We start from the raw sequence: 23,739 nt of genomic DNA, 5'->3' as shown, positions 1-23,739 counted from the left end.
GGGTTATGTGGGAGGAGAAGCCGGATGCCTCTGAGCGCCCTGCTCAGAGTGGACCTCAGCTTCCGTGGGGGCATCCGCTTCCCCTTGTTGCTTCTGGGCTGCTGCCTCATCGGTGGCGTTGCCAAACACCACCGGTGAGGCCCACAGCCAGGTAAGGGAGTTGCCCCTCTCTCTAGGGCTTATTTCCCTCCCTTGCACCTTTGGGAAAGGACGGGATGAGGTTTTTCCTGTGCCATGGAGGTGCGGAGCCAGGGGCAAGAGGCTGTGTTTATTGGAACAAAGTACACAGTCCAGCTGCCCCCCATACCCTTCCCTGCCTGCCCACCACCCAGCATCCTCTCTGCAGACTGGGTGGACAGTGTTTCCTCCTCCCTGTCTAACGTCCTGGGCCTGGACAGCCACATGGTGGTCACTCCTCGATGTTTTGTCCTATCCAGCCTCTCACAGCAGCCACCCGAGTGTAGACACCTGGGAAATGAGGTCGACCGCAGCCGTAGCCCCAGCTGGTGACCCCAGTTAGCACCCATCGGCCAGAGGGCTCCCTGCAGGCCAGGGGTCCCCCAGCATCACCCTGTGGAGAGAAGAGAGGGTTACTCGGGCCCATCTCTCCCCTCTCTGCCCTTAGGCCATGGGAGGGCCCATCTGACTTGGGCACCCCTGAACAACTGACCACTACAGGAATGACTCCAAGCGAGTGGCTTCCTCAGAGCTTCACTCATCTGGGAAATGGGTTCCGCACTAGGGTGGTCCACTGGTACTGTGGGCGGGTGTTCGTGGACGGGCCCTTTCACAGCTGCCTCCGCCCTGCCTGCCCGTCCTTGTGGTCCAGACCCTGTTCCCCGGAGCCCCGAGTGGGGTGGCAGTGGGACCGCCCTCCGGGGGCGCTCACCGAGCAGCTGTCCACTCCGCCCTGGGGGAAGCCAGCGCACAGCATGCGGCTGCTGATCTGCACCGGGTAGAAGCGGCGGCAAGTCTGCTCGCTGAGGAGGCGCACCGCCGCCTTCTGCAGCTGCCGCGCCATAGAGCCTGCCAGGGGAGTGGGGGAGGGTCGGTGCAGACCGCGCCTGGCCGGCCGCCCCGGCCCCCGCACCCTGCTCCCCGTGCCTACCTCCCTCGCGCATGGAGCCCCAGCCGGTGATGACGCAGTGCGTGCCCTCGGAGGGCCGCGGGACGGGCTCTGGCAGGCAGATAGGCCGCACCAGGGGGCTGCGGCGCACTGGCCCTGCCAGCTCGAGCAGCGCCACGTCGTAGTCGAGCGTGTAGCGGTTGTAGAAGGGGTGCTTGTAGATGCGCGCCACGCGCTCCAGCTGCCCCTCGGCGCCGCTCAGGAATGGCGTGCCCAAGAAGGCCGCCCACTGCTTGGGGTCCCCGTAGCTGTGGGATGCGCCAGCATAGGCATCGGCCCAGATCTTGGTGCACAGCCCTGCCTCTGCGGTGTCCCCGTGCCCCCACACCTGCCCAAGGGCAGTTCCTCTGGAAATGGGGCCAGAGTGCTCCCTCCCTTTTAGATGAAGGGGAACCCACACCCGGAATGTGGTCAGCCACTGTTTGCTACCACGGGGTGGACCTATTTTCAAAATGGTGCTCTGAAGGGGGTTTGTGGGGGCCATGAGGTCCCCTGCCACAGCCTGCTTGTCCCCTCTGACGCCAAGGCCCTTGGGGGGGGCGTGTCCTGAGCTGGGCGTCCCCTCTGGAGCACTATACACCTCCATTGAGCACCCTGCCAGGGAGAGGTCCTCTTGGGGAGGGGCACTAAGGTGGAAGGGGAGGGAAAGAAGTGAGTGCCACATTCCCCCACGGGCTCTGCCGGCCAGGCGTGGGCCAGCGGATGCCCTGGGGAGTGGTGACCTGGCCAGCAGAGGCCCATGGCAGGGCAGGCATCCCGGCCCAGAAGGGGAGGCGGTGGTGTGGACAGTGCCAGCGTGCGGGGCCATGGACTCACACGTCAAAGCAGTGTGCAGCTGACAGCAGCCACCTCTCTGCCACCAGCACGGCTCCACAGCGGTGCTCCCTGCGCCGCAGCCACAGGCTCACCTGCCACGGCCACTCACCTCGACCTGCGGCACTGCCACCCACAATCCTGGCCAGTGCTCTGGCAGGCGACAGGCCGCAACCTGCAGGGAGGCAAAGTGAGCAGTGAGGGGGACCTCTGGGGCAGAGGGGTGGGCAGTGGGTGGCTGCCCCAAGAGGCTAGGCCTGGCTCTTGGTCCTGCAGGGAGCCCTCTGGCCTGTCTGCTGAGGTTTGAAGTCGTGTTCCTGGTTAGCTCAGCCGTAGGGCAGCACCTCCTGGGCCCATCCTAGAGCCACCTGCGTGTGTCTCAAGCCCATGGTAACTGAGTCCCCTCTTGCCCTGGGGGACAGCCCTGTGGTTCCTGGTGCCCTGTGCACCCTTCTTTGCCAGGATCCTTCCCCCAGGCTGTGATCGTCCCCATCCCCAAGGGGATGACATCCCTGATGAAGTGCACACTCGGGACAGGGTGGTTCTGGGGGTTGCAGGGAACCACCCCTAGGCCAGTAGCCACTTCCTGCAGGGCACTTTGTCTTGGCAAGACCCCCTTCCCTGGCCCTCTCCCACCACCCTGGTGGCCACCCTGCCCTGGAGGCTTAGGGAGAGTCCTGTCCCTGCCTCAGCAAACACAAAGGTGGCCAGGAAAGGAAGGGCTGGCTGCGGTGCTCCCTGCCGGCCTCGGACACCCACGGAAGCACTGCCCCTCTTCTTAGGAATGCAGGTGGCCTGCACTGTGAGGGCCGGGTCTCCATTTAGGGTAGCTCCTTGCCCCTTTGGGGACCCCAGTTAGGACCTCCCAGGCTGTGGCTAGCGAGAGGGCCCCAGGAGGCCAGTGTGTGGGGGTGAGAGATGCTCCTTCCCCAAGCCGTCTCTGCCTTCTTACTCGCCAGGATGGCACTGTCCAAAGCCTCATCCACCCAGCCCCGGGGCCTCTCTCCACCCAGGCGCAAACTTCCGATAAGGGCTCTGCTGTGACCACCCACACTGCCCTGTCCTTTGTCTTCACAGAGGTAGGACCAGGGCAGACTGCTGTGGCCAGGGCCACCCACACTGATGTGCGCTGAGCGGGTGAGCTCTGACCAACAGCACCCCATGTCCTCCATGCCTGCAGGAGGCTCTCTCCCTCTGGCAAGCCACCCCGGGTAGAGACTCCCTCGCTGGGCCCACCCTAATGTCCCTGGCTGTGTTGCTGGCCTTGTGGGCCCCATTAGACTTGTCCAGGGTACTGTATAAATGCGTGTGGGGGGAAGGGCCACCTGACCCCAGGCCTGTCATGACAGCCCTGACAGGCAGTGACCTGGGAGTGACCTCCCCAGCCTCCCGTGAGCTGGGGGGAGGGCAGTGCTGGGGGAGGGCTGGAGGCCTGGTCTGGGGGTGGGGAGACCCCCGGTTGCCCGTGGTGACAGCGGGACCGGGGAGCTCAGGTGCAGTGGGGCTTCTGGGCAAACTGAGGCAGGAGATGAGGAGGGCACAGTGTCCCCCAGCTGGCTCCCAGACAGGACCGCAGCCCCACGTGGATGGTCACCCCACCGTCCCCCAGACCACGTGGGGCTCACTAGCTGAGCAGGGCCACCCAGTGCAGTTGCCCCCAGGACAGCGCTGCAGGGGGGGTGCACGGGGTGGGGGGCTTTACTCCCGACCCTCACACTGCAGCTTCTTGTGGTTCTGGTGACAGTCAGCTCCCGCCACGGAGCAGAGGGCAAAGGTATGGTCTCTCCTGGCCACGCGTGGCCAAGGCTTGCTGCGCCTGGCAGCCTGGGTCCAGTGGAAGTGTCCCCTTCAGCCCACACCTCCACCAGCAGCTGCCCCACGCCCCCACATCTTCACTTTGCTTGTCTTCCCCTCACACCTAGCCTGATGTCAAGTGCTGTGTCCTGGGGTCCCCACTGCCTCCCCGTGTGGAAGTCCCTCCCCATTACAGCCTGGCGCACAGCGTGGCCCAGTGCCTGGGCAGTCAGGACTGCGGGAGAAACAGGAGAAGGCTGGGGGGGGGGGGCTCGGAAGGAAGCCGCTGTGCTGCAGGCTCCAGCTGTCCCCTTCTGGCAGCTCCCACCGACTTCCCTGTACCTGGCAGTTGGGAGCGCGTGGTGGACTCAGGGGTGTCTGGAGGCAGTGTCTTTCCCCTGGCAGTTGAGCTTGTGACGGACACCGTCATGTCGGCAGGCTGGACAGTTGCCCTGATGCTGGCCCCAGGGGTGGTGGGTCTGCTGGTGGTGACCCCTGGGACTGGGAGGCAGCTGGAAGTAACCGGCGTCCTCGAGGTGGTGGGGGGAGGCGTGGGGGGGGAGCCTGAGGACATGGTGTCCAGGATCCAGCCCTTCAGCCTGGTGATGCGCGTGTACACGCCAGGCTTCTGAGCCTGAGCACAGCCAACGCCCCAGCTCACGATCCCTGCCAGGTAAAACACACCTGGGGCCTCCTCGCAGGCCAGGGGTCCCCCGGAGTCGCCCTAAAGGAGAGCACCAACCAGCATCCGCCAAATGAGGGGTGGGCATTGCCTGGGCACCAGGAGACCTGGCTGCAGAGCCGGGCCTAGTGAGTGCCCTCAAGCTGGCCCTGGCTGCTGCCCTCTCCAGGCCGCATCAATCTTGCTTTTGTTGCAGCGGAAATAAAAACTGCAGAAATCTCCAGGAAAAAACAAGAACAGCCATGCCCCCCCCCCATGAGCCCCTGCTCCTGGCTGCGGCCCCTCCCTCTGCCTCACCAAGGACTGTGCCACCAAGAGCCTGAGGCTGGCAGCACTGTGGCTGCCAGAGGTGGCCTCCTGCCTCCTGCCCCACGTGAGCTGACCATTTATATGTAGACTAGGTAGATGCAGTATTGTGTGGCATTCATTCTGTAGTTGTTACAGACCTAAAGATAAGTGGGAGATGACTGTGCAGGCCTGTCCTCACAGCGATTCTCAGAGAGGAGCTTTGCTATGATCAGATGAGAATCTGAGGTCCAGAGAGGTCGAGTAACTTGTCCAGGGTGACCACTGATAAAAGGTTGGGCCAGATGCCCGTGCAGTGGCACAGGCCTGTCATCCCAGCTCTTCAGGGGGCTGAAGCTGGAAGATCTCAAGTTGGAGGCCACCTGGGCAACTTAGTGAGACCCTGACCCCAAATAAAAATGGAAGAGAAGAGCCGGGTGTGTAGCTCAGCAGTAGAGCCCTTGCCTGGCGTCAGTCAGTCCCCCCAGTTTGCCAGGCACGACAGAGACAGTGAGCCGGACTTGGACCCAGGTTCAGGGCTGGTTGGGTTCCCCTTTCAGGTAGTGCCCACCCAGCTGCCGTTTTTGTTTTTTCTTCTTCAATACCAGGGACTGAACCCAGAGTGCTTAACCAAACAGAGCCACGTCCCCAGCCCTTTTATTTTTTATTTTAAGACGGGGTCTTGCTAAGTTGCTGAGGCTGGCCTTGAATTCACGATCTTCCTGCCTCAGCCTCTGTCTGAGCCTCTGGGATCACAGGTGGGCACCACTGCCCTGCCCTTTCTTTCATTCTTTGCTTTGTTGACTCATCTTTGTCCAGCCCCAGGGATGGGCCCCAGGGCCTGGTACATGCTGTGAAAGTGCTTCCCACTGAGCCACACCCCACAGCCCAACCAGTCTCCTAGGAGGGGCACCCGGAATGCCTCCAGGCTTCCTGCAGGGAAAACCCCTTCGCCTGAGTGCTTCACAAGCCCCGCACCAGGAGGCTGGCACCTAGTCCAGACCCCACAGGGAATTTCTGGATGGCCAGGGAGAGGCAGACGGGCTGTCCGCCAAGTGGGGAAGGCGCAGAGCCTCCTCCTGTCCCCCAGGCCCGAGACCTCCCCTGACTCACCTGGCAGGAGTCGACTTTGCCCTCCAGAAAGCCTGCACAGAGCATGCGGTCGGTGAGGGAGAAGTTGTACAGCACGCTGCAGGCCTTCTGGTCGATGATGCCCACGGAGGCCTTCTGCAGGGTGTCGGGCTTGGTGGCTGCCGAGAAGGAGAGTCCAAACGCCACTCAGTCAGTGGCCACCAACTGCCTGGCCTAGTGCTGACGGCCTGAGATGGAGGTGCTGTCCCCAAGCTGCAGTTGAACAGATGGGGCCTACAGCGTCACAGTTGGTTTAAAGGCATGTGGGAGGCAGCGGCAGATCCAGTCCCCCAGCTCAGAGCCCAGGCCTGTCTTCTGACTGCCCCAATGGGAAGGCCATCCTGGGGTTCTGAAGGACACGCCGACTCGGGGCAGGAGCTCTGAATGGGGCGGCAGTGGCCAGCACAGCTCCTCCATAGAGGGCTAGAGACTAGGTGTTTTCTGCTCTATAGCCCAGGCGGCCTCTGTGGCCACCGCTCAGCTTGGCCACGGTGGCACCCACATGAATGCTGTGGACTGTGAGCCTGTCAGTCTCCATAAACAGCATGTGGACGTGTAGGGAGACAAGCAGCCAGCAGGGGTGGGCCGGGGGGCACTCACCGTTTCCTTCCTGCGTGTTACCCCAGCCTGAGATCACGCACTTGCGGCCCACAGGGAATTTCTGGATGGCCAGGGGGAGGCAGACAGGCTGGATGTACTTGTTGAAGACCAGGGGGCTGGCCAGCTCCAGCACCGCCACGTCGAAGTCCAGGATGCCAGGGTTGTACCGGGGATGCAGTGCCACCCTGCGCAGCCCAAGCTTCACGGGGCTCCCGCCCACGCCCAGGAGTGATGCGGTGCCCAGGTGGGCCTGCACGCGCTCGGCCTTGGTGCTGTGAGACAGGGGCCCCGATGCGCCCAACTGGAGGACAGCGGACCATGGGGATGGCCCGGCATAGGGTTGGGTGTGAGGTTGCAGGGTAGGGAGGGCAGGGGAGGAGCTATGGGTGGGGAGGGGAGGGATTGAGGTGGAGGGGAGGGACTGGCTAGAAATTGTGAGGGAGGCCGGGTGGGTGGAGGGGGAGGAGCTATGGGTGAGGAGGGGCGGGGCTGTGGGTAGAGTGGGCAGGGGAGGAGCTATGGGTGGGGAGGGGAGGGATTGAGGTGGAGGGGAGGGACTGGCTAGAAATTGTGAGGGAGGCCGGGTGGGTGGAGGGGGAGGAGCTATGGGTGAGGAGGGGCGGGGCTGTGGGTAGAGTGGGCAGGGGAGGAGCTATGGGTGGGGAGGGGAGGGATTGAGGTGGAGGGGAGGGACTGGCTAGAAATTGTGAGGGAGGCCGGTGGGTGGAGGGGGAGGAGCTATGGGTGAGGAGGGGCGGGGCTGTGGGTAGAGTGGGCAGGGGAGGAGCTATGGGTGGGGAGGGGAGGGATTGAGGTGGAGGGGAGGGACTGGCTAGAAATTGTGAGGGAGGCCGGGTGGGTGGAGGGGGAGGAGCTATGGGTGGGGAGGGGCGGGGTTGAGGTGGAGGGAGGAACTGGGTAGGAACAGTTGGGGGGCAGGGTAGGGGCGGGGCTATGGGTAGGGAGGGCAGGTGGAAGGGATCTATGGGTAAGAGCAGTGCAGGAGGAAGGGTAGGTGAGGGAGTGGGGCTACGGGTAGGGAGAATGGAGGGGAGGAGCCATGGGTAGAGGGGAGGGGCTAAGGGGAGGGAGGACAGGGGAGGTGGGGGAGGGCTGTGGGTAGGGAGGGCAGGGCGGAGGGGTGGGCTAAGGATGGGCTCGTGCAGCGGGCGGGTTACAAGGATGCTGGACAAACAGCCCCCACCAGGGCGCTTGGGCCAGGAGTGAGGCGCTGGGGCTTGCTCTCTACATCACGAAGAGCCCTGTGGCTTTATGAGGGTCACAGATGGACGGCTGTCTGGCTGACCGCCAAGTGGGGAAGGCGCCCTCCTCCCGTCCCCACAGGCCCCGAGTCCTCCGGCCCAGGTGCCCCCGAGCATTCAGACGCGGCTGGCGTGGTGCGCACTCGGTGGTAGGCACTGAATGCTGAGGGTCAGATCGGTGGATGGGTGATCCCGGGGCCTTACTGGTTGAAGCAGTGGGCAGCTGACAGCAGCCAGCGGTCACCCACCACGGTGGCTCCGCAGAAGTGCCTTGGACCTTCCTTGAGGCTGACCTGCCAGGGCACCTCCCCAGACGCAGCCCCAAGCCCACCCACAATTCGGGTGGGCTTCTCCATCGCAGGCCGGGCCCCGCACTCTGCCAGGAGACAAGAGAGAGGGGTCCGAGTGCCCTTGTCCACTGCGGACACAGCATCCTAGGCCTGGAGGGCCCGGGGATGCCTGAGTGCAGCCGTCTGGCCGAGTCACCCTCTTCTGCAGAGTAAGCTATGGCGGCCCCAGGTGTCCGGCCTGAGGTTGGGCAGCAGGTGGTGACGGCTCTGTGGGCTTCCCAGGCACCAGGCGCATGGCCACAGAGCAGGCTACACATTGAGGGCCCAGGGCGCTCAGAGATAGTGGAGATGGTTCTCTGGGATCTGGGGACAAGGTGCAGGTGACAGTGAGGTGCAGCATGGGTGTCATGGGCTCAGAGGCCTAGCAGGTCAGCACATGGTCAGCTAAGGCTGGACCCAGTCCTGGGCAGTGTCGGTCAGGGGGCCTCTGTGGGCCTCTGCACCCAGGCTTCTGGCCCTCCAGGCACGATGTGTCCTCCCAGGGGCCCAACACGGTTGCCAGCAAAGAACGAGGTCTCAGTGAGGAGAAGCCTCACTGAGGGGTCCTCACGTCTTACATAGGAGTCACCAGGCAACAGAGCAATCCCACTCCTACACATACACCCCCAGGAGCCAAGGCACGCCCCCACCCCGTCCCTGGGGAGCAGTCCAGGTGTCTCTGAATGATACAGGGATGCACGTCTGAAGCAACCCTCAGCCACGGGCAGGAGCAAGGTGACACAGCTGCAGTGTGGAGGGACCTGAGGACCTTGTGCTTGGTGACAGTCAGATACACAAGGCCACAGCGTGTGACCAGTGACAGGAGAGTCCAGACAGGATGTGGAACTGTGGGTGCAGAGCTGGGGGGTGGGGGCCTGCTCATGGGGTGGGCTTCCTTTTGAGTTGGAATATTCTGGAACTAGTGGTTATGGCTGCACAACTCTGTGAATCTACCAATAGCCACTGAACTACACACTTTGAAAGAGTGAACTGCATAGTTTACATCAGAAAACTGGTTACAAAGTCAACAGGAGCCGGGTGCACTGCACACGCCCCTCATCCCAGCAGCTCAGGAGGCTGAGACAGAAGTTCAGAGCCTCAGCAACAGCCAGGTCCTGAGCAACTCAGTGAGACCCTTAATAAAATACAAAATAGGGCTGGGGATGTGACTCAGTGACCAAGTGCCCCGAGTTCAATCCCTGGTACCAAAAACAATAAAGAAATAAAAAGTTTAAATGTAGAATTGGAGGATGACCCACCTGCCGTATTTCCTATGCACATGGCAGACATCAGTGATCAGTCCCCACCTCCTTCCCACTGGGCTTCAGAAAGCCAGTCCAGCCAGCCCAGCCCGGCACAGCAGCCGACTTTGGCCTGCGGCTCTGCCTGGGAGTTACCTTGTGGTTTAGGAGCCAGGAAGGAGTCCAGGGGTGCAGGGCTGGTGGCCTGCATGGGCTTGGCGGGAGTGTCAACCGTAGGGCTCTCAGGGCTGGTCAGCCAGGCGGTGCTGGGGGCGGTGGGGACAGAAGCCACAACCGGGGCTGGTGGCTTGCTGGCAGTGGAGGTCGCCTGCAGGATCCAGTCCCGCAGCCGTGTGACCCGGGCGTAGACCCCGGGACGTCCTGCTTCTGCACAGCCGATGCCCCAGCTCACGATGCCGGCCAGAAAGAACCTGCCGGAGGGCTCCTCACAGACCAGGGGCCCTCCTGAGTCGCCCTAGGAGACGGAGGCGCACCTCAGCACGGACTGGGCTCCCGGAGGCAGTCAGGCCACAAGTCCAGCTGCAGGGTCCAGGGAGCCCAGACACAGGGCTCCTGGATCTTGCTCAGCCTTCCTTGGAGGCCTGGCCTGGACCTGGCCTTCCTCCTGCCCGGGCCTCTGAGCAGCTCCGGTTGCTCCTTCTTAGCGCAGCCACCGCGGGGACCTGAGGCCACAGCTGCCTTCCCTCTCCACCCCCTCAGGGATGGGAGCAGACGCGGGGACAGGCTCCAAGCTGTGCTGAGCGTCCACTCGAGGGCCCTGGGCCACACAGCTCAGGAGAGCTGGAGGCGGGGCAGAGGCTCCCAGGGAACAGGTGTCCATGGGGGCGGAGGGCTTGGGCAGCAGGAGGGCGTGGGTCACGGCCGTGTGTTGCCTGGTGACAGCCAGCACCAGGGACGCTCGCCCCACCAGGTGGACAGTGACTCCCCACAGGACCGTCCATCAGGGGCCTCCAGACAAGCTCCTGTCCCCTCACACTTTTCCCTGGGAGCTCACCTGACAGGAGTCCACCTTCCCATCCAGGTAGCCGGCACACACCATCCTGTCGGTGAGCGAGGGGCCGTACAGGCCAGCACACAGGGCCTGGTCCAGCAGCTCCACGGTGGCTTTCTGCAGCACCTCTGGCTTGACCACTGCCCCGATGGGGAGAGAAAAGCAGGCTGAGAGCTCTGGTGCCCCAGCAGCCACCCCAGCCAGGAGGCTGAAGACCGTCTCCTCTCCAAGCCTGTTTCCGGGCTGTCAGTGGGCGTCCAGGAGCACCCGGCTAAAACCAGCCACAGGTGGCTGCGCCGAGAGGCCCCTCTCCCCCTGGACAGGTCGGGTGCTCCTCCCTCCCCACCGGCTTTGCCCCCAGCCTCCTCCTGGGGATCTCGGCTCCCCCTTTCAGGCTGCTGTTGTTCCCGTCTGCGCGACCCCTTGCTCGGCCCAGCACCCGCCCCCTCAGATGCTGGTGGCCCGGGTCCTGCCTGGCACCTCACTGTCATGTCTTCCCCGCTCCCTGGGTCTCTGTTCCCATCCTGCCGAGACCCGCCCCGCCGTGCAGTGGCCATCCTCCACGGCTCTGGCCTGGGCTGCTGGGCCAGGGTGCTGGTCCTCGGGTCCGCCGGCCTGCTCTCCAGCTTCTCACCCAGGGACCCTCCCGGGACCCCTGCACGGCCCCCACCCGTCCGGCTTTTCTGGGTTGTGGGAGGCCCTGGTCTTGTGTCCCTGGACCTGTCCCCAAGGCAGCAGCCACAGGCCACCTGCAGTTTTTAAATGGAGGTTTAAATGCATTAAAGTGAAATGACAGGCAGCCTCAGCTCCGGGCTCCTGGCCACTGCCCTGGCCAGTGGCTCGCGGGAGGCGCCCCAGGCCTCGGACTTGCCCTTTTGTTCTGCCGTCCACTCGGCCTGGAGGCCTGGCTCCTAAGGCAGCACAGAGCGGCTCCAATCAGGCCCACCGAGCCCTCGCCACCAGCAGCCACCCGGGCCTGCTGGGTCTTCAGGGCACCTGCTGCCCACGGTGGCCCACCAGGAGGCCCTGCCTGGCAGCACGTCCCGGCACCTGTCGTAGTCCCCGACCCAGTGCCGGGCTCCTCTGAGGCACATGGAGGCTGCTCTCCAGACCCTGGACTCCCCCCAGCACCATGGGGCACTCCCCATCATGAATCACCAGGACCCAGAGCCAGAAGGCACCAGGTGGCCTCGGCAGGTGGCCTAGCCGGAAGGCCTGCCCCTGGGGCAGGGGCCACCAGGAGGGCTCAGCTCACTGGGGATGAGCCCCAGGAGGGCCGGCAGGCCGTGCACCACAGGACGGGCAGGTGTTCCCAGCAAGCCCCGCGCACCAGCACCCTGCTTGGCTCTGCCGGAACCTGAGCATCCGGCAATTGAGTCCATCACTGAGCCGCGGCCACGCCCGTCTCCCAGCCCTCGGGAGGCTGAGGCAGGAGGCTTGACGGCTAAGGCCGGCCTAGCAAATCAGAGAGGCCCTCAGCAACCCACAGACTCTGCCGGCCTTAAAGTCAAATGTGCGAGGCTGGGGTGCCCCCTGGGGGAGGCGGGCGGAGTCTGTGGCTGACCCCGGAAGTCCCACTCGTCACTCGGAGTCTGCAAAGGCAGAACCTCGGGAGGCGAGGACAGCAGTGCCCGGCTTGCTGGCCCAGGCCGAGGCTGGCGGCCGCCCACCCGCCCTCCCGCCCGCAGGACCCGCGCGGGTGCTTACGGAAGTCCTCCTTGAGGTAGCCCCAGCCCGAGATGAGACACTTCCTGCCTGGCGGGAAGACGTGGGTGGGGGCCGGGAGGCACGCGGGCTGGATGTACCTGCCCAGGGGCAGGGCCCGGGCCAGCTCCAGCACGGCGACGTCAAAGTCGGCCGTGTCCGGGTTGTAGGAGGGGTGCTTGGCGATCCGGACCACCCGGGAGCGCACGGCGCTGGCCTCCGAGCCACTGAGGTGGGTGGTGCCCGTGAAGGCCACCCACTGGGACGGGTCCTGGAATCTGCAGGGACAAAGCCTGATCAGCACACCAAGGACAGGACCCACAGGGCGAGGGAGGGAAGGCCTCCACACAGGCTCAGTGGGAGCTGTCCCTATGGCTGGGCACGGTGGCCAGCCTGTCGTCCAGCCCCTGGGAGGCTGAGGCAGGAGGCTCTCGAGTTCATGGCCAGCCTCAGCAACTTATGGAGGCCCAGCACCATGAGCACACACAAGCACACACACGGGCACACACACATACACACACAGGCACACACACGGGCACACACACAGGCACACACACGCACACACGGGCACACACACAGGCACACACATGCACACACGGGCACACACACAGGCACACACATGCACACACGGGCACACACACAGGCACACACATGCACACACGGGCACACACACAGGCACACACAGGCACACACACGGGCACACACACGGGCACACACATGCACACACAGGCACACACACGGGCACACACACAGGCACACACATGCACACACAGGCACACACAGGCACACACACAGGCACACACATGCACACACAGGCACACACAGGCACACACACAGGCACACACAGGCACACACAGGCACACACACAGGCACACACATGCACACACAGGCACACACAGGCACACACACAGGCACACACAGGCACACACAGGCACACACACAGGCACACACATGCACACACAGGCACACACAGGCACACACACAGGCACACACAGGCACACACAGGCACACACACAGGCACACACATGCACACACAGGCACACACACAGGCACACACATGCACACACAGGCACACACAGGCACACACACAGGCACACACAGGCACACACAGGCACACACACATGCACACACATGCACACACAGGCACACACAGGCACACACACAGGCACACACAGGCACACACAGGCACACACACAGGCACACACAGGCACACACACAGGCACACACATGCACACACAGGCACACACAGGCACACACACAGGCACACACAGGCACACACACAGGCACACACAGGCACACACAGGCACACACAGGCACACACACAGGCACACACATGCACACACAGGCACACACAGGCACACACAGGCACACACACAGGCACACACAGGCACACACAGGCACACACACAGGCACACACACAGGCACACACAGGCACACACAGGCACACACACAGGCACACACAGGCACACACAGGCACACACAGGCACACACACAGGCACACACAGGCACACACAGGCACACACAGGCACACACACAGGCACACACAGGCACACACAGGCACACACAGGCACACACACAGGCACACACATGCACACACAGGCACACACAGGCACACACACAGGCACACACAGGCACACACAGGCACACACACAGGCACACACACAGGCACACACAGGCACACACAGGCACACACACAGGCACACACAGGCACACACAGGCACACACACAGGCACACACAGGCACACACACAGGCACACACAGGCACACACAGGCACACACACAGGCACACACAGGCACACACAGGCACACACAGGCACACACACAGGCACACAAACCAAAGTGGACGCAGCCAAGTCCACGGGGATCAGACATCACCATTGACTCATCATGAGGGGGACCTGCGAGCCACCAGGAGGCCGCTGCCCATGGCTTGGAGACTGAGGGCACCGGTGGCACGCGGGCAGTCGGGCCTTCCTGGGGCTGCAAGAGCCAGTGGCCACGCGGCCCAGCAGTCCTGCGTCCGGGGAGCACCCAGGGGACCAGGGGACCTGGCAGCACCTGGCCTCGGGCTGACCTGGTTCACAGCAGCCACCACGGAGCGCCACCTCCCACAGAGCCTCCCGGGCAGGGCAGGACCGGGCAGCGCCTCAGGAGGACAGGACAGAGCTGAGGACACACAGGCCCCGTCCCCACACGGGGACGTCCCGCCCGCCACACACACACACACACACACACACACGGACACACGGGACCCTCCCACCTGCCACACACACACACACACGCACACACACATGGGACCATCCCCACACACACACACACGCACACACACACGGACACACAGGACCCTCCCACCTGCCACACACACACGCACACGCACACACACACATGGGACCGTCCCCACACACACACGCGCACACACACACACACACATGGGACCGTACACACACACACACACGGACACACGGGACCCTCCCACCCGCCACACACACACACACGCACACACACGGGACCATACATACACACACACACACACACGCACACACACATGGGACCATACACACACACACACACACACACGCACGGGGACCGCCCACACGCCCTCAGGACGCCCAGGGCCTCCCAGCCGCAGAGCCAGCTGAGCCGGGCGCAGGGGCAGGACTGGTTGCAGGGCACAGAGCCTCAGCCCGGGGACATGGCAACTCTGGAGGGGGCAGGGCTCACTCGTTGAAGCAGTGGGCGGCAGACACCAGCCACCTGGCCCCGATGACGGTGGCTCCGCAGAAATGCTCCTTGTCCTCGCGCAGGCTGGCTTGCCAGGGGAACTCCCCAGGGGCGGCCTCTACGCCGCCCACGATCCTGCCCGCTGACCTCCAGCCCGGCTGCAGCCCGCAGTCTGCAAGACACAGGCGGCCACGCGGGCCACCGCCCGTCACTCCTGTGGCCCGAGCTCAGGATGCGGTGTCCCCCCTGCACAGGGCACAGGCCCTTGGAGCGGAAGTGTCAGGTGGGTCCCCACGGCCGGCACTGCTCAGTGCCTTCTGTCGGTGCCAGGAGTGGGGACGGGCGGGACCCTCCGCCACCTCCCCGCCCAGCGCTGCGTGTGACTGGCACCGCCCTGTGGCCCCCAGGTCCTCCCTGGGTCTGCTCCTGGCAGGGCCAGTGAGACTCCGGTGGGCCCTGGTGGGACCCTGAGCCCAGCGCCTGCGAGTGGGGCCGCATTGGCAAATGGGGTCAGTGCAGCTGGGGCCAGAGAGGCCGCCCGGTCCTCACAGAAAGGGCACGGGGGGGGACAGGGGCAGGGGAGGGGCCTCGGAGCCAGGCCTGCCCCTGGACCTCCCCTGGATGGCCGCCTGCAGACTGCGGCCCACGCCCCCCCACGCCATGACCTGCCAGGCAGGCCTGGCCTCTATGAGTGGCCAGCAGAAGCCCTGGACTCCAGGGCCAGACGACGGCCCTCGCTGCAGCTTTGGTGTGTGTGGACACTCGTCACAGGCTCCAGAGGTGCCGCTGGCCGGCTGGGGCCCTCCCGCTGCCGCCTCGGCCCCCGCCTTCCCGTCGCTGTGGGGAGGGCCAGGGAGCCCGGCGGCTTCCTGGGTCCCCTGTGGCTGCAGGACCTTCTGGGGCTCTCGGAACCTGAGGGGGCCTCGGGGCCCCCCCACTGTGGCCAGCGGGACCCAGCGCAGGGTCCGCAGGTGCCACGGCTGAGGGCCGTTCCCATGACCGCCCCACGGCCGGGCAGCCTCGGGCCCCTCCTCTCAGGAGCTCCGCGAGGACCCAGTGTTTGTTTTGTTTTGGTCCCAGGAACTGATCTCAGGGCCACTCAGCCACCGGGCCACCCCAGCCCTAGGTGGCACTTTGTTAGAGACAGGGTCTCTCTGGCTGCTTGGCGCCTCGCTGTGGCTGAGGCTGGCTCTGAACTGCCATCCTCCTGCCTCAGCCTCCCCAGCCGCCGGGGTGACAGGAGTGGCCACTGGGTCCAGCTCACAGGGTCCAGGGTTTTAAAAAAATTCATAGAGGGGTCAGGAAGGAGCCCAGGGCCTGGCACACGCTGGCAGGTGCCCCGCTCCGAGCTGGCCCAGGGCCACCTGTCACTGTCCTCACCAAACGCCTAAAGTCCCTCCAGGCTGCCGCTTCCTGGGCCCCACATCAGGCACCCGGGAAAGTCCCACCCCCGCATGGTGTCAAAATCAGGGACCACGCTGCTCCGCCCGTGCGTCGTGAAACAGGGCAGGGCTCTGTGTCGCGACCCCTGTCCCTTCCCCAAGCCACGTCTCGTCATCTGTAGGCAGATGCCCACGCAGCCACCTGCAGCAGGAGCTCGGTTGGGCCTCGGGCCCCGGTGACGGTGACGGTGACAAGCGAGGCCTGTTGCACCTCCCTGGGCAACCCTGGCCCTGCGACCCCGGGGCAGCCCCGTGCAGTGTCCCTGTCCCCTTTCTTACCTTTCTCCATGGGCTACATTTGCTAGAAAATGTCGGGAAACGCGGGAGTCCAGCTGCTGGCCTTCAGGCCCCGACAGTTTGTCCAGGACCCCCCCAGGCCTGGGCCCCCTCCCTCCCTTGCTGGGTGCCCCTGTGCCATGTGCGCTGTGGACGCCGAGTTGGCCGTGGGGACGTGCCCTGGAGCCCGGCCGGACTGACCACAGTGCGCCTCGTCGGACCCATCCGCGCAGTCCACCCTGTCGTCACACTCGGGGTTCACCGTGTCCACACACTGCTGGTTCCGGCAGGAGAAGGAGCTCCCGGGGCAGTGGCCTGAGGGCAGAGAAGGACCCAGTTCCCAGCCTCGCCCAGAGCTGGCCAGCTGGGGCCGCCACCGAGGAGACACCTCTTAGCTCTCGGCCTCCCTGGACAGCCAGTGACCCTCTTGGAATGAGAACAGGGAAGTGACCGGCGGTGTCAGTCCCCGCCCCCCAGACGCTATTTCTTGTTGGTAATTTTTGTGGTCTCCGTGACAGGCGTCCTGAGTGCCGGCCACGGGGCCGGGGGCAGTACCAACGGCCAGCTGCCTCCTCATGGGCAGGAAGGCCCTGGGCAGGCGGCCCTGGCCTCAGCAAGGGCGTGGCCAGGAGGTGACCTGGCTGAGGTGGCTGCTGGCCACGGTGACATGGTGAATGCCAGGCCAGCCAGCCTCGGCCTGTGGGGCTGAGACCACGGGTCAACAACAAATCTCCCCAGGGCCGAGGGGGAGAGCAGAGCTGAGCCGGCTCCGGAGCCCGGGTCCCCCATGGGGGGTCAGGACAGCCAGGCGCCGGGCACAGCCCACACCTCTGTGGGGCCAGGCCAGGGGGGCGCAGGCGCACCCCAGAAACCAAAGCCTCCACCCGAGCTTGCTGGGCTGTCACGTCCTCCCGTGGACCAGGCCCACGGCGGGACTCGCCTCAGGGGCTGCTCCCGGACATCCAGGGCCACCACCCTGGGCTCTGGCCGTGGTCCTGCCCCGCCACACCCGGCCAGGACACCCCAGACGTGAGGCCATGGTGTCCCCAGGTATGGCACAGCCTCCCTGGGGGCAGAGCCACCTGGTGAGACCCCTGGGTCAGGGGTCCCTGGACCCCCAGAAGCCCTGTGCCCGGCGATCACCGGCCCCCGGAGGCCCCGAGCTGGATGGGCAGGGCCCGGGTGCACCTGGCCTGGGGCCAGCGGGCGGGTGTCCTCGGCGCAGGGTTTCCACGCCTGGGCGCTGCGACCCAGAGCGGGCCCTCCTCGGGGGTGTCCTGGGCCCTGCGGGGAGCTGGGCAGTGTCCCTGGTCTCCACCTCTCTGGCCAGGAGCTCCCCGGTGCTGACGGTCCCCAGGGTCCGCCCGGCCCCGAGGGAGGACGCTCCTGGGCAGGGGCGGAGGCTGGGAGGCCACGTGGGGAGCTTCCTGACACGGCCCCTCTTTAAACTGGTTCCCACGTGTGGACACCTGTGCACGGCCAGCACAGCACGCCCGGTCCTCGGGGCCTCTGGAGCCTCCCGCCGGAGCCGCCAGGACCGGCGCCGCGTGGGCTCGGAGGGGCTGACCGTGGCGCCTACCTGACTTTAAGTCTCTTTCGGTGGCGGTCCTAGGTCCCCCGCGGCTGCCTAGGAAGAACAGAGGACAGGCGCTGGCTGGGCCGCAGGCTCCCTTAGTGGCCCTGCGCGGTGGCCAAGGGCCAGGGAGCTGCCCCTCCAGCCTGCCTCTGAGGCCCGCGCCCTCCGTCCTGCAGCGAGAGGCCCCGAGGCCCTGACCACGGCTCCTGGTCCGGGAGCTGAGGGCGTGTCCTCCGATGTTGGAGTCACCGCGGGTTGGGTCACACTCAGTGTCCCTTGTAACCCTGCCCTGTGGCCTCTTTCGGATGGAACTTTCCAAGAAGGAGGGTCCCCCATGACCGCGCTCTCCGGCCCCTCGGAGCCTGAGGCCAGGGCGGAGGAGCCGCCTGCGGCTGGGTCAGGCCGTCTGCGTTTTCTTTGCTGTCCCTGCGAACTCACACGAGTGACCTGAAGGTCAGCTGCCCACTCGGGTCAGGGGCAGCAGCCGTGCCCAGCCCCCCCCGGGACCTCTCGTCAACAGCCACCAGCACTGGCAGCCGCCTTATGGACGGGGCAGAGGGAACATTTCTGCCACCGAGGAGAATCCTGATGGATGGTGCTGCAGTGCGGTCACTCCAGCCTGGGCAGCGCGTGAGGATGGCCGGAGGGGACCGCGAAGGTCCTGGGCAGCAACTGACAAATCGGACCTTCAGCAGCCGGATTGGCTCCCAGTCCACTCTCCAGAGACCGTCCCCACCCTGTGGCTTTCGAGCGCTGCGTCTGCCCCGATTTCTGTGGCAAGGGTGGGACGCTATGACCGCCACCAAAGGCCCCGCCCCCACTTGTGATGGTCAATAAAGTTTTATTGACACACGGCCACGCCCACCCTTGTTTTGTGCAGTAGCATCCTTCTCCCTGGGAGGCACGGTCCCAAAGCCCAGTGGACACCTGGAGCCAGATGACCGGTATGTAGGAGGCCTTCCCCACGCGCTCACCCGCGACATGCAGCTGGGAAATGGACAGGAACTAGCCAGAGTGGCTCAGCCTAGAGCTCAGCCTGCACCTGCCAGGCCCTGGGGTCACCCAGCTCCACAAAAGGCAGATCACAAAACGGAACAAGGACACCAAGCGTGGTGACGCACACCTACGGCATCCTGGTGGGAGTCCCAGCGGCTCAGGAGGCTGAGGCAGGAGGCTGGCAAGTTCGAGGCCAGCCTCAGCAACTCAGTGAGGTGCTAAGCAGCTTAGCCCGACCCTGTCTCTAAATAAAGAAAACGGGGCAGGGGTGTGCCCAGCGGTCCATCCTGGGCCCTTCCTGGGCCACACACACCAGAAGGAGCGCTGCAGTCGCACCCTGCGGGGGACAGGCCGGCACCTTGGCTCGAGTGAAGTGAGTCAGCACAAGTACTTCCCTTATGTAGGAAGAGACAGGTCTCGTGCTGCCCGGAGGGCCAGACTCCTGGGCCCAAACAACCCTCTGGCCTCGGCCTCCCAGGTAGCGGGTGACAGGTGTGCACAGCCGTGCCCCACGTGATGGCAGGCACCACGACCCCTCGGCGGTCAGCCTGCAGACCACGGTGGCTCCTCCAGGGCGGCCCGGTGGGCAGCACAGAAGTGTGGACCCTCTGGACGCAGGGGGGACTGACCGGGTGGGTCAGAGTCCCTCGGTGCTCGCAGGGCAAACCTGAGGCCTGCCGCTGCAGCGTCTGGAGTGTCCGTTCAACCTGGGGGTGACCCAGGGCAGCAGGGGCGTGGGAAGGGGAGCCGTGGCTCTGACCCGAGCACAGCTGGCCGGTGGCCCTGCTGGCCGGAGAGCGGCTGGTCCCCAGCTCCACTCACCCGTGAGCTCCGCCGACAGGATGGTGCCGTAGGCGGCCAGGGGGACCCCGCGTCCCCACAGGCTGGCCCGCAGGCCGCGGCGGAGCAGCTCCTCCTCCAGGTCCAGGCCGGGTGGCCAGAGCGCGCGCAGGAAGTGCAGCCGGAAGCGCACCAGGACGCTGGCGTTCCCGTCCCTGGCGGGGGACAGGCCCTGAGGGGTCTCCGGCTGTCCACCCAGGCCCTTCCCCTCAGAGGAGGACTCACCGGTAGCTGAGCACCGTGCAGCCCGTGCAGACAGCCTCCAGCTCCGTCTCCCGGAAGCTGCTCACAAACTGCAGAGAGGGAGGCCACAGGTGAGGCCCAGCCAGGAGGACAGGGTGGGCCCAGCCCAGGCCCCGAGCCCAGGGCCGGCCCCTCCCCGCAGGGACGGCCAGGCAGCCAGCCTCGCCCCGAAGCTCAGGGGGCCGCCAGGCCAGGGAGCCGCGACCAGGACAGCGCAGGGAGGACACAGCCAGTCAGTCTCGCTCGTCAGCAGAGGCCAGAGAGCCCTGGGCAGCCGCACTCCAGGCTGTCACCCGGCCACGACCCAGAGGGTCACCAGCAGGGACCCAAACAGCTGGTTCTCCCAGGCCCCAGTGTCGCGAGCCACCGAGTGGAGGTGCACAAAATGAAGGGCGCACAGCGCCCTCCGTCCTCCTGCGGTGTCCTCAGCCAGAGCAGGCGGGAGGTGACGCGGTGGCGTGGAGGGACCTGCCGGCCTGGCACTCGGTGACCCTGAATCCCGCCCTGGACATTCCTGTGCGGATTCTGCCTGGTGCGCCGGGTGGGGGCAGAGCCCGAGTGGGCAGTGAGTCCCCGACCCCCGAGCTGCCCCCGGGCGGCCGAGTCCAGGGACCTTCCTGGGGGTTAGACGTGGAGGACCTGCAGCCTCTCCCGCTGCCCCTGCCAGGCTCAGTGGCTCAGACTCCTCCACCTCGGGATCCACCTCGCCCACCCAGGGCACAGCACCTGGCCTCCATCCCGCCCAGCCCAGAGGCTGGGGCCTCCCTGCCTCCCTCCTGCCCTCACCAGGGCCTGCAGCGCGGGCGTGAGTGTGCGGTAGTAGTCGGAGTCCTCCTGCAGCAGGGAGCTGGCGTAGCGGATGCCCCGCAGCTCGGCGCTGTGCTCCACCTGGACGCCCTGCGTGGAGAGGAGGGCTGCGGCAGACCAGAGCCCGTGAGAGCCGCCCACGGCCAGGCCCTCAGGTCCCCGGAGGCCCTGGGCACAGGGCAAGGCCCTGGGTCCTGCTGGTGGCCCAACCCACGGACACGGCCCCGGGAAAGTTCCCAGGAGACTGCACGAGTCCCCACCGCCTCCTGAGGACCTGAGCCAGCCACTGTCCCCAGGGGCCTCCAGGGACACCTGGGCCCTACCCGTGGGGGTCACCGGGCCCAAAGAGCAGGACGGGGACAAGAACGGACGACACTTGAAGACAAGGCACAGCCACCAGAGGCCAGGAGGCACGTCCCATGGGGACTGGGGGCCTCTGCAGGAGCCTGGCCGGTCACAGCCGCAAACACGGGACAGCGTGGCGTCCCCTCTGCCCGCCCCCTCGTCTCAGGGGCTCCTGGGGCGTCTGGCCCTGGCAGCCACAGGGAGGGGGCTCGCCCCGCGGGCAGCGAAGACAGGCCAACCCGCTGAGCCGCGACCCCCGTGACCCAGGCTCAGGAAGGTGCAGAAGTGACACCCAGGGTCCCGGTCCTCGGCCGGGCTCTTCCCGCCCCGCCAGGGCTCCTGGGGCGTCTGGGGGGGCCAAAGAGATCACGTCAAGTGTCCAGTGTCCCCCGTGAGCATCCAGGAAGGGCCGGGAGCGACCCAGGGACTGCGGCCCAAAGCGCGGCTGCCTCTTGGGCGCAGGCGAGGAAGTCGGTCCCTGAATGCACACCCGCAGTCCACACTTGCACACGTGTGCACACCCACACACACCTGCACACACGCACCACACAGGGTCCAGAGTGTGCTGCACTTGGCACCGTGGCCAGCAGGGGGCCTCTGTGGGACGCCGGGGAGGGGGCGTCCCACGCTGGGGCTGGAGCCAGGCGCTGACCATTGAGCCACGTCCCAGCCCTCTGAAGCTTATTTGGAGACAGGGTCTCGCTGAGTTGTCCGGGGCCTTCCTAAGTCACTGAGCCTCGAACTTGGGATCCTCCTGCCTCAGCCTCCAAAACCACAGGGATGGCAGGTGTAGCTGCCGCCCCCAGTTCAGACAGACATTTTTTAAAATATTGGCAGTGGAGGGACAGGCCCAGGGTCACGGTGGCAGGTCACCATCCTGCTATGCCAGAGAAGTTCCCCAAACTGCTGTTTGTCTTCATCGACGTACGGAAGAAACACGACGGTCTCACCTCCACGCCACCCAGACCTCATCCCGCGCGGGCCACACACTGCCGCCTTCCGACAGAATGTCCCAGATCTCCCTGTCCAGTGGTGGCCCCCTGAGCCACAGGCGGCCCCTGGGCAGCAGGACGTGGCTGGAGGGACTGGGGAACTGCATCTGGGGTACACTGTCACTCCCACCAGGCAGCCCGTGCCGCTGGGGCCTCCCCCGGGGACAGCAAGCTCCGCCGCACACAGGCCTGGCACACGTGGGGACGTTCCCCCCGAGCTCTCGGCTCCGGCTCCAAGTACTGCCCCTCAGGGACCCCAGGACAGGCAGGGTGAGAGCCACCAGCAGGGGAAGGCGTGGCCCATGTCACGCCCGCCCAGGTCCCTCCAGCTTTGAGCCTGGTGTCTGGTGGACCACTCTGTTGGGACCTGTTGGTGCCCCCCCACCTCACCCCCCTGGGAGACCCCGCCCCAGCTGGGGAAGCAGATCTCAGGCCCCCCATCGGCCCGGAGAGGAGCCCTGTGCTGCCCTGAGCGGTCCTCAGAGCTCCCCTGACTGGCCCAACAAGGGTCGGCCTCCACCCACGCTGGGCGGCTCAGCCTCGATCCTGGGGTGGTCTCCCCGGAGCCGGCGCGGGGCTCCCTGAGGGTCCCTGGCTCTGTGAGCCAGGCCAGCCCCCGCCACTCACCCAGAAGGGCTCCCAGGGCGACAGCAAGCAGGCTGGTGGCTGCCACCGCGGCGATCGCGGCTCGGCAGCCCGCGGAGTCCCGAGCCCGCGCGTCCTCCGCTGCCCCAGGCACCAGCTGCAAGTCAGCCGCAGGCTCCATGGCAAAGACAGATAGACGGACGCGACCTGGATGCCGCAGGAAGAGACCCCGTCAGAGCTCAGTCACTTCCCTCTCGGAGCAAGGGCTGGCTCCCCGGGCAGAGCCACCCCCCCGCCGCTGCCCGGCTGCCCGCTGGTGGCCCCCGCCCAGGGCAGCCAGGGTCCCCGTGGGGAAGGGCCTGTGTGTTTCCTGCAGGATCTCAGTGGCTCTGAGGGACACAGATTGGCCATCTCACAGTCACAGACACGAGGCGTCTGAAACAGTCTGCACCCCCCGAGGCCCAGGGTCGTCCCGTCCCTTCCTCAGCTCCAGGGCCAGCCGCCCAGCATCCCCCGACTCCCTGACTCTCTCCCTGCAGCCTCCTCTCAGGAGGACCCTGAGGAGACCCTGGGGGACCCCAGCTCTGGGCCTCCCCTGATCCCACCTCAGAGCCCTCTGCCCCGGGGGGTGCCACGCCACAGGCCCTGGGACAAGCAGGGGGACTTCAGCCGATGCAAGGAGAGCGGCCTCCTCGGCCCTGGGCACATGGGGTCCCTGTGCCCTGAACTCTCCCTTGATGGGACCCCGGGCTGTGTGAGGACCCTCGCTGTGCCTGGTCCTCTGAGGGGTCACAGCAGAGAGCCTGGGGGCCACAGCACCCATGGTGACCTAGTCACTCCTGCCGCACAAGTCCAGCCCGGGATCCTGGCAGGGGGCTCCAGCCGTGTCTTTGGAAGGGAGGCTCAGAGGGGAGGCTCAGGGAAGAGAGGCTCAGGG

The 23,739-nt window shown here is 65.7% G+C and overlaps 1 protein-coding gene across 1 annotated transcript; it reads right to left on the bottom strand.

Annotated features, from left to right (window-relative positions):
• Positions 1 to 82: 82 nt before the first annotated feature.
• On the bottom strand, positions 83 to 23,152 carry TMPRSS9 (transmembrane serine protease 9). The gene is made up of 18 exons (XM_081285902.1): positions 22,845 to 23,152; positions 20,860 to 20,987; positions 20,056 to 20,123; positions 19,813 to 19,985; positions 17,998 to 18,045; positions 16,620 to 16,733; positions 14,701 to 14,872; positions 11,983 to 12,257; positions 10,279 to 10,415; positions 9,420 to 9,738; positions 7,898 to 8,069; positions 6,432 to 6,703; positions 5,814 to 5,950; positions 4,076 to 4,457; positions 1,943 to 2,114; positions 1,109 to 1,374; positions 890 to 1,026; positions 83 to 571 (listed from the first exon to the last, which is right to left on the bottom strand). Exons 1-18 carry the CDS (start codon positions 22,981 to 22,983, stop codon positions 410 to 412), a joined length of 3,273 nt encoding a protein of 1,090 aa, XP_081142028.1. The 5' UTR covers positions 22,984 to 23,152; the 3' UTR covers positions 83 to 409.
• Positions 23,153 to 23,739: the final 587 nt, after the last annotated feature.

This window comes from Spermophilus citellus, assembly GCF_964194105.1.
Source record: "Spermophilus citellus genome assembly, chromosome: 3".
Lineage (NCBI taxonomy): Eukaryota > Metazoa > Chordata > Mammalia > Rodentia > Sciuridae > Spermophilus > Spermophilus citellus.
This window is presented reverse-complemented; position numbering and strand designations above follow the sequence as displayed.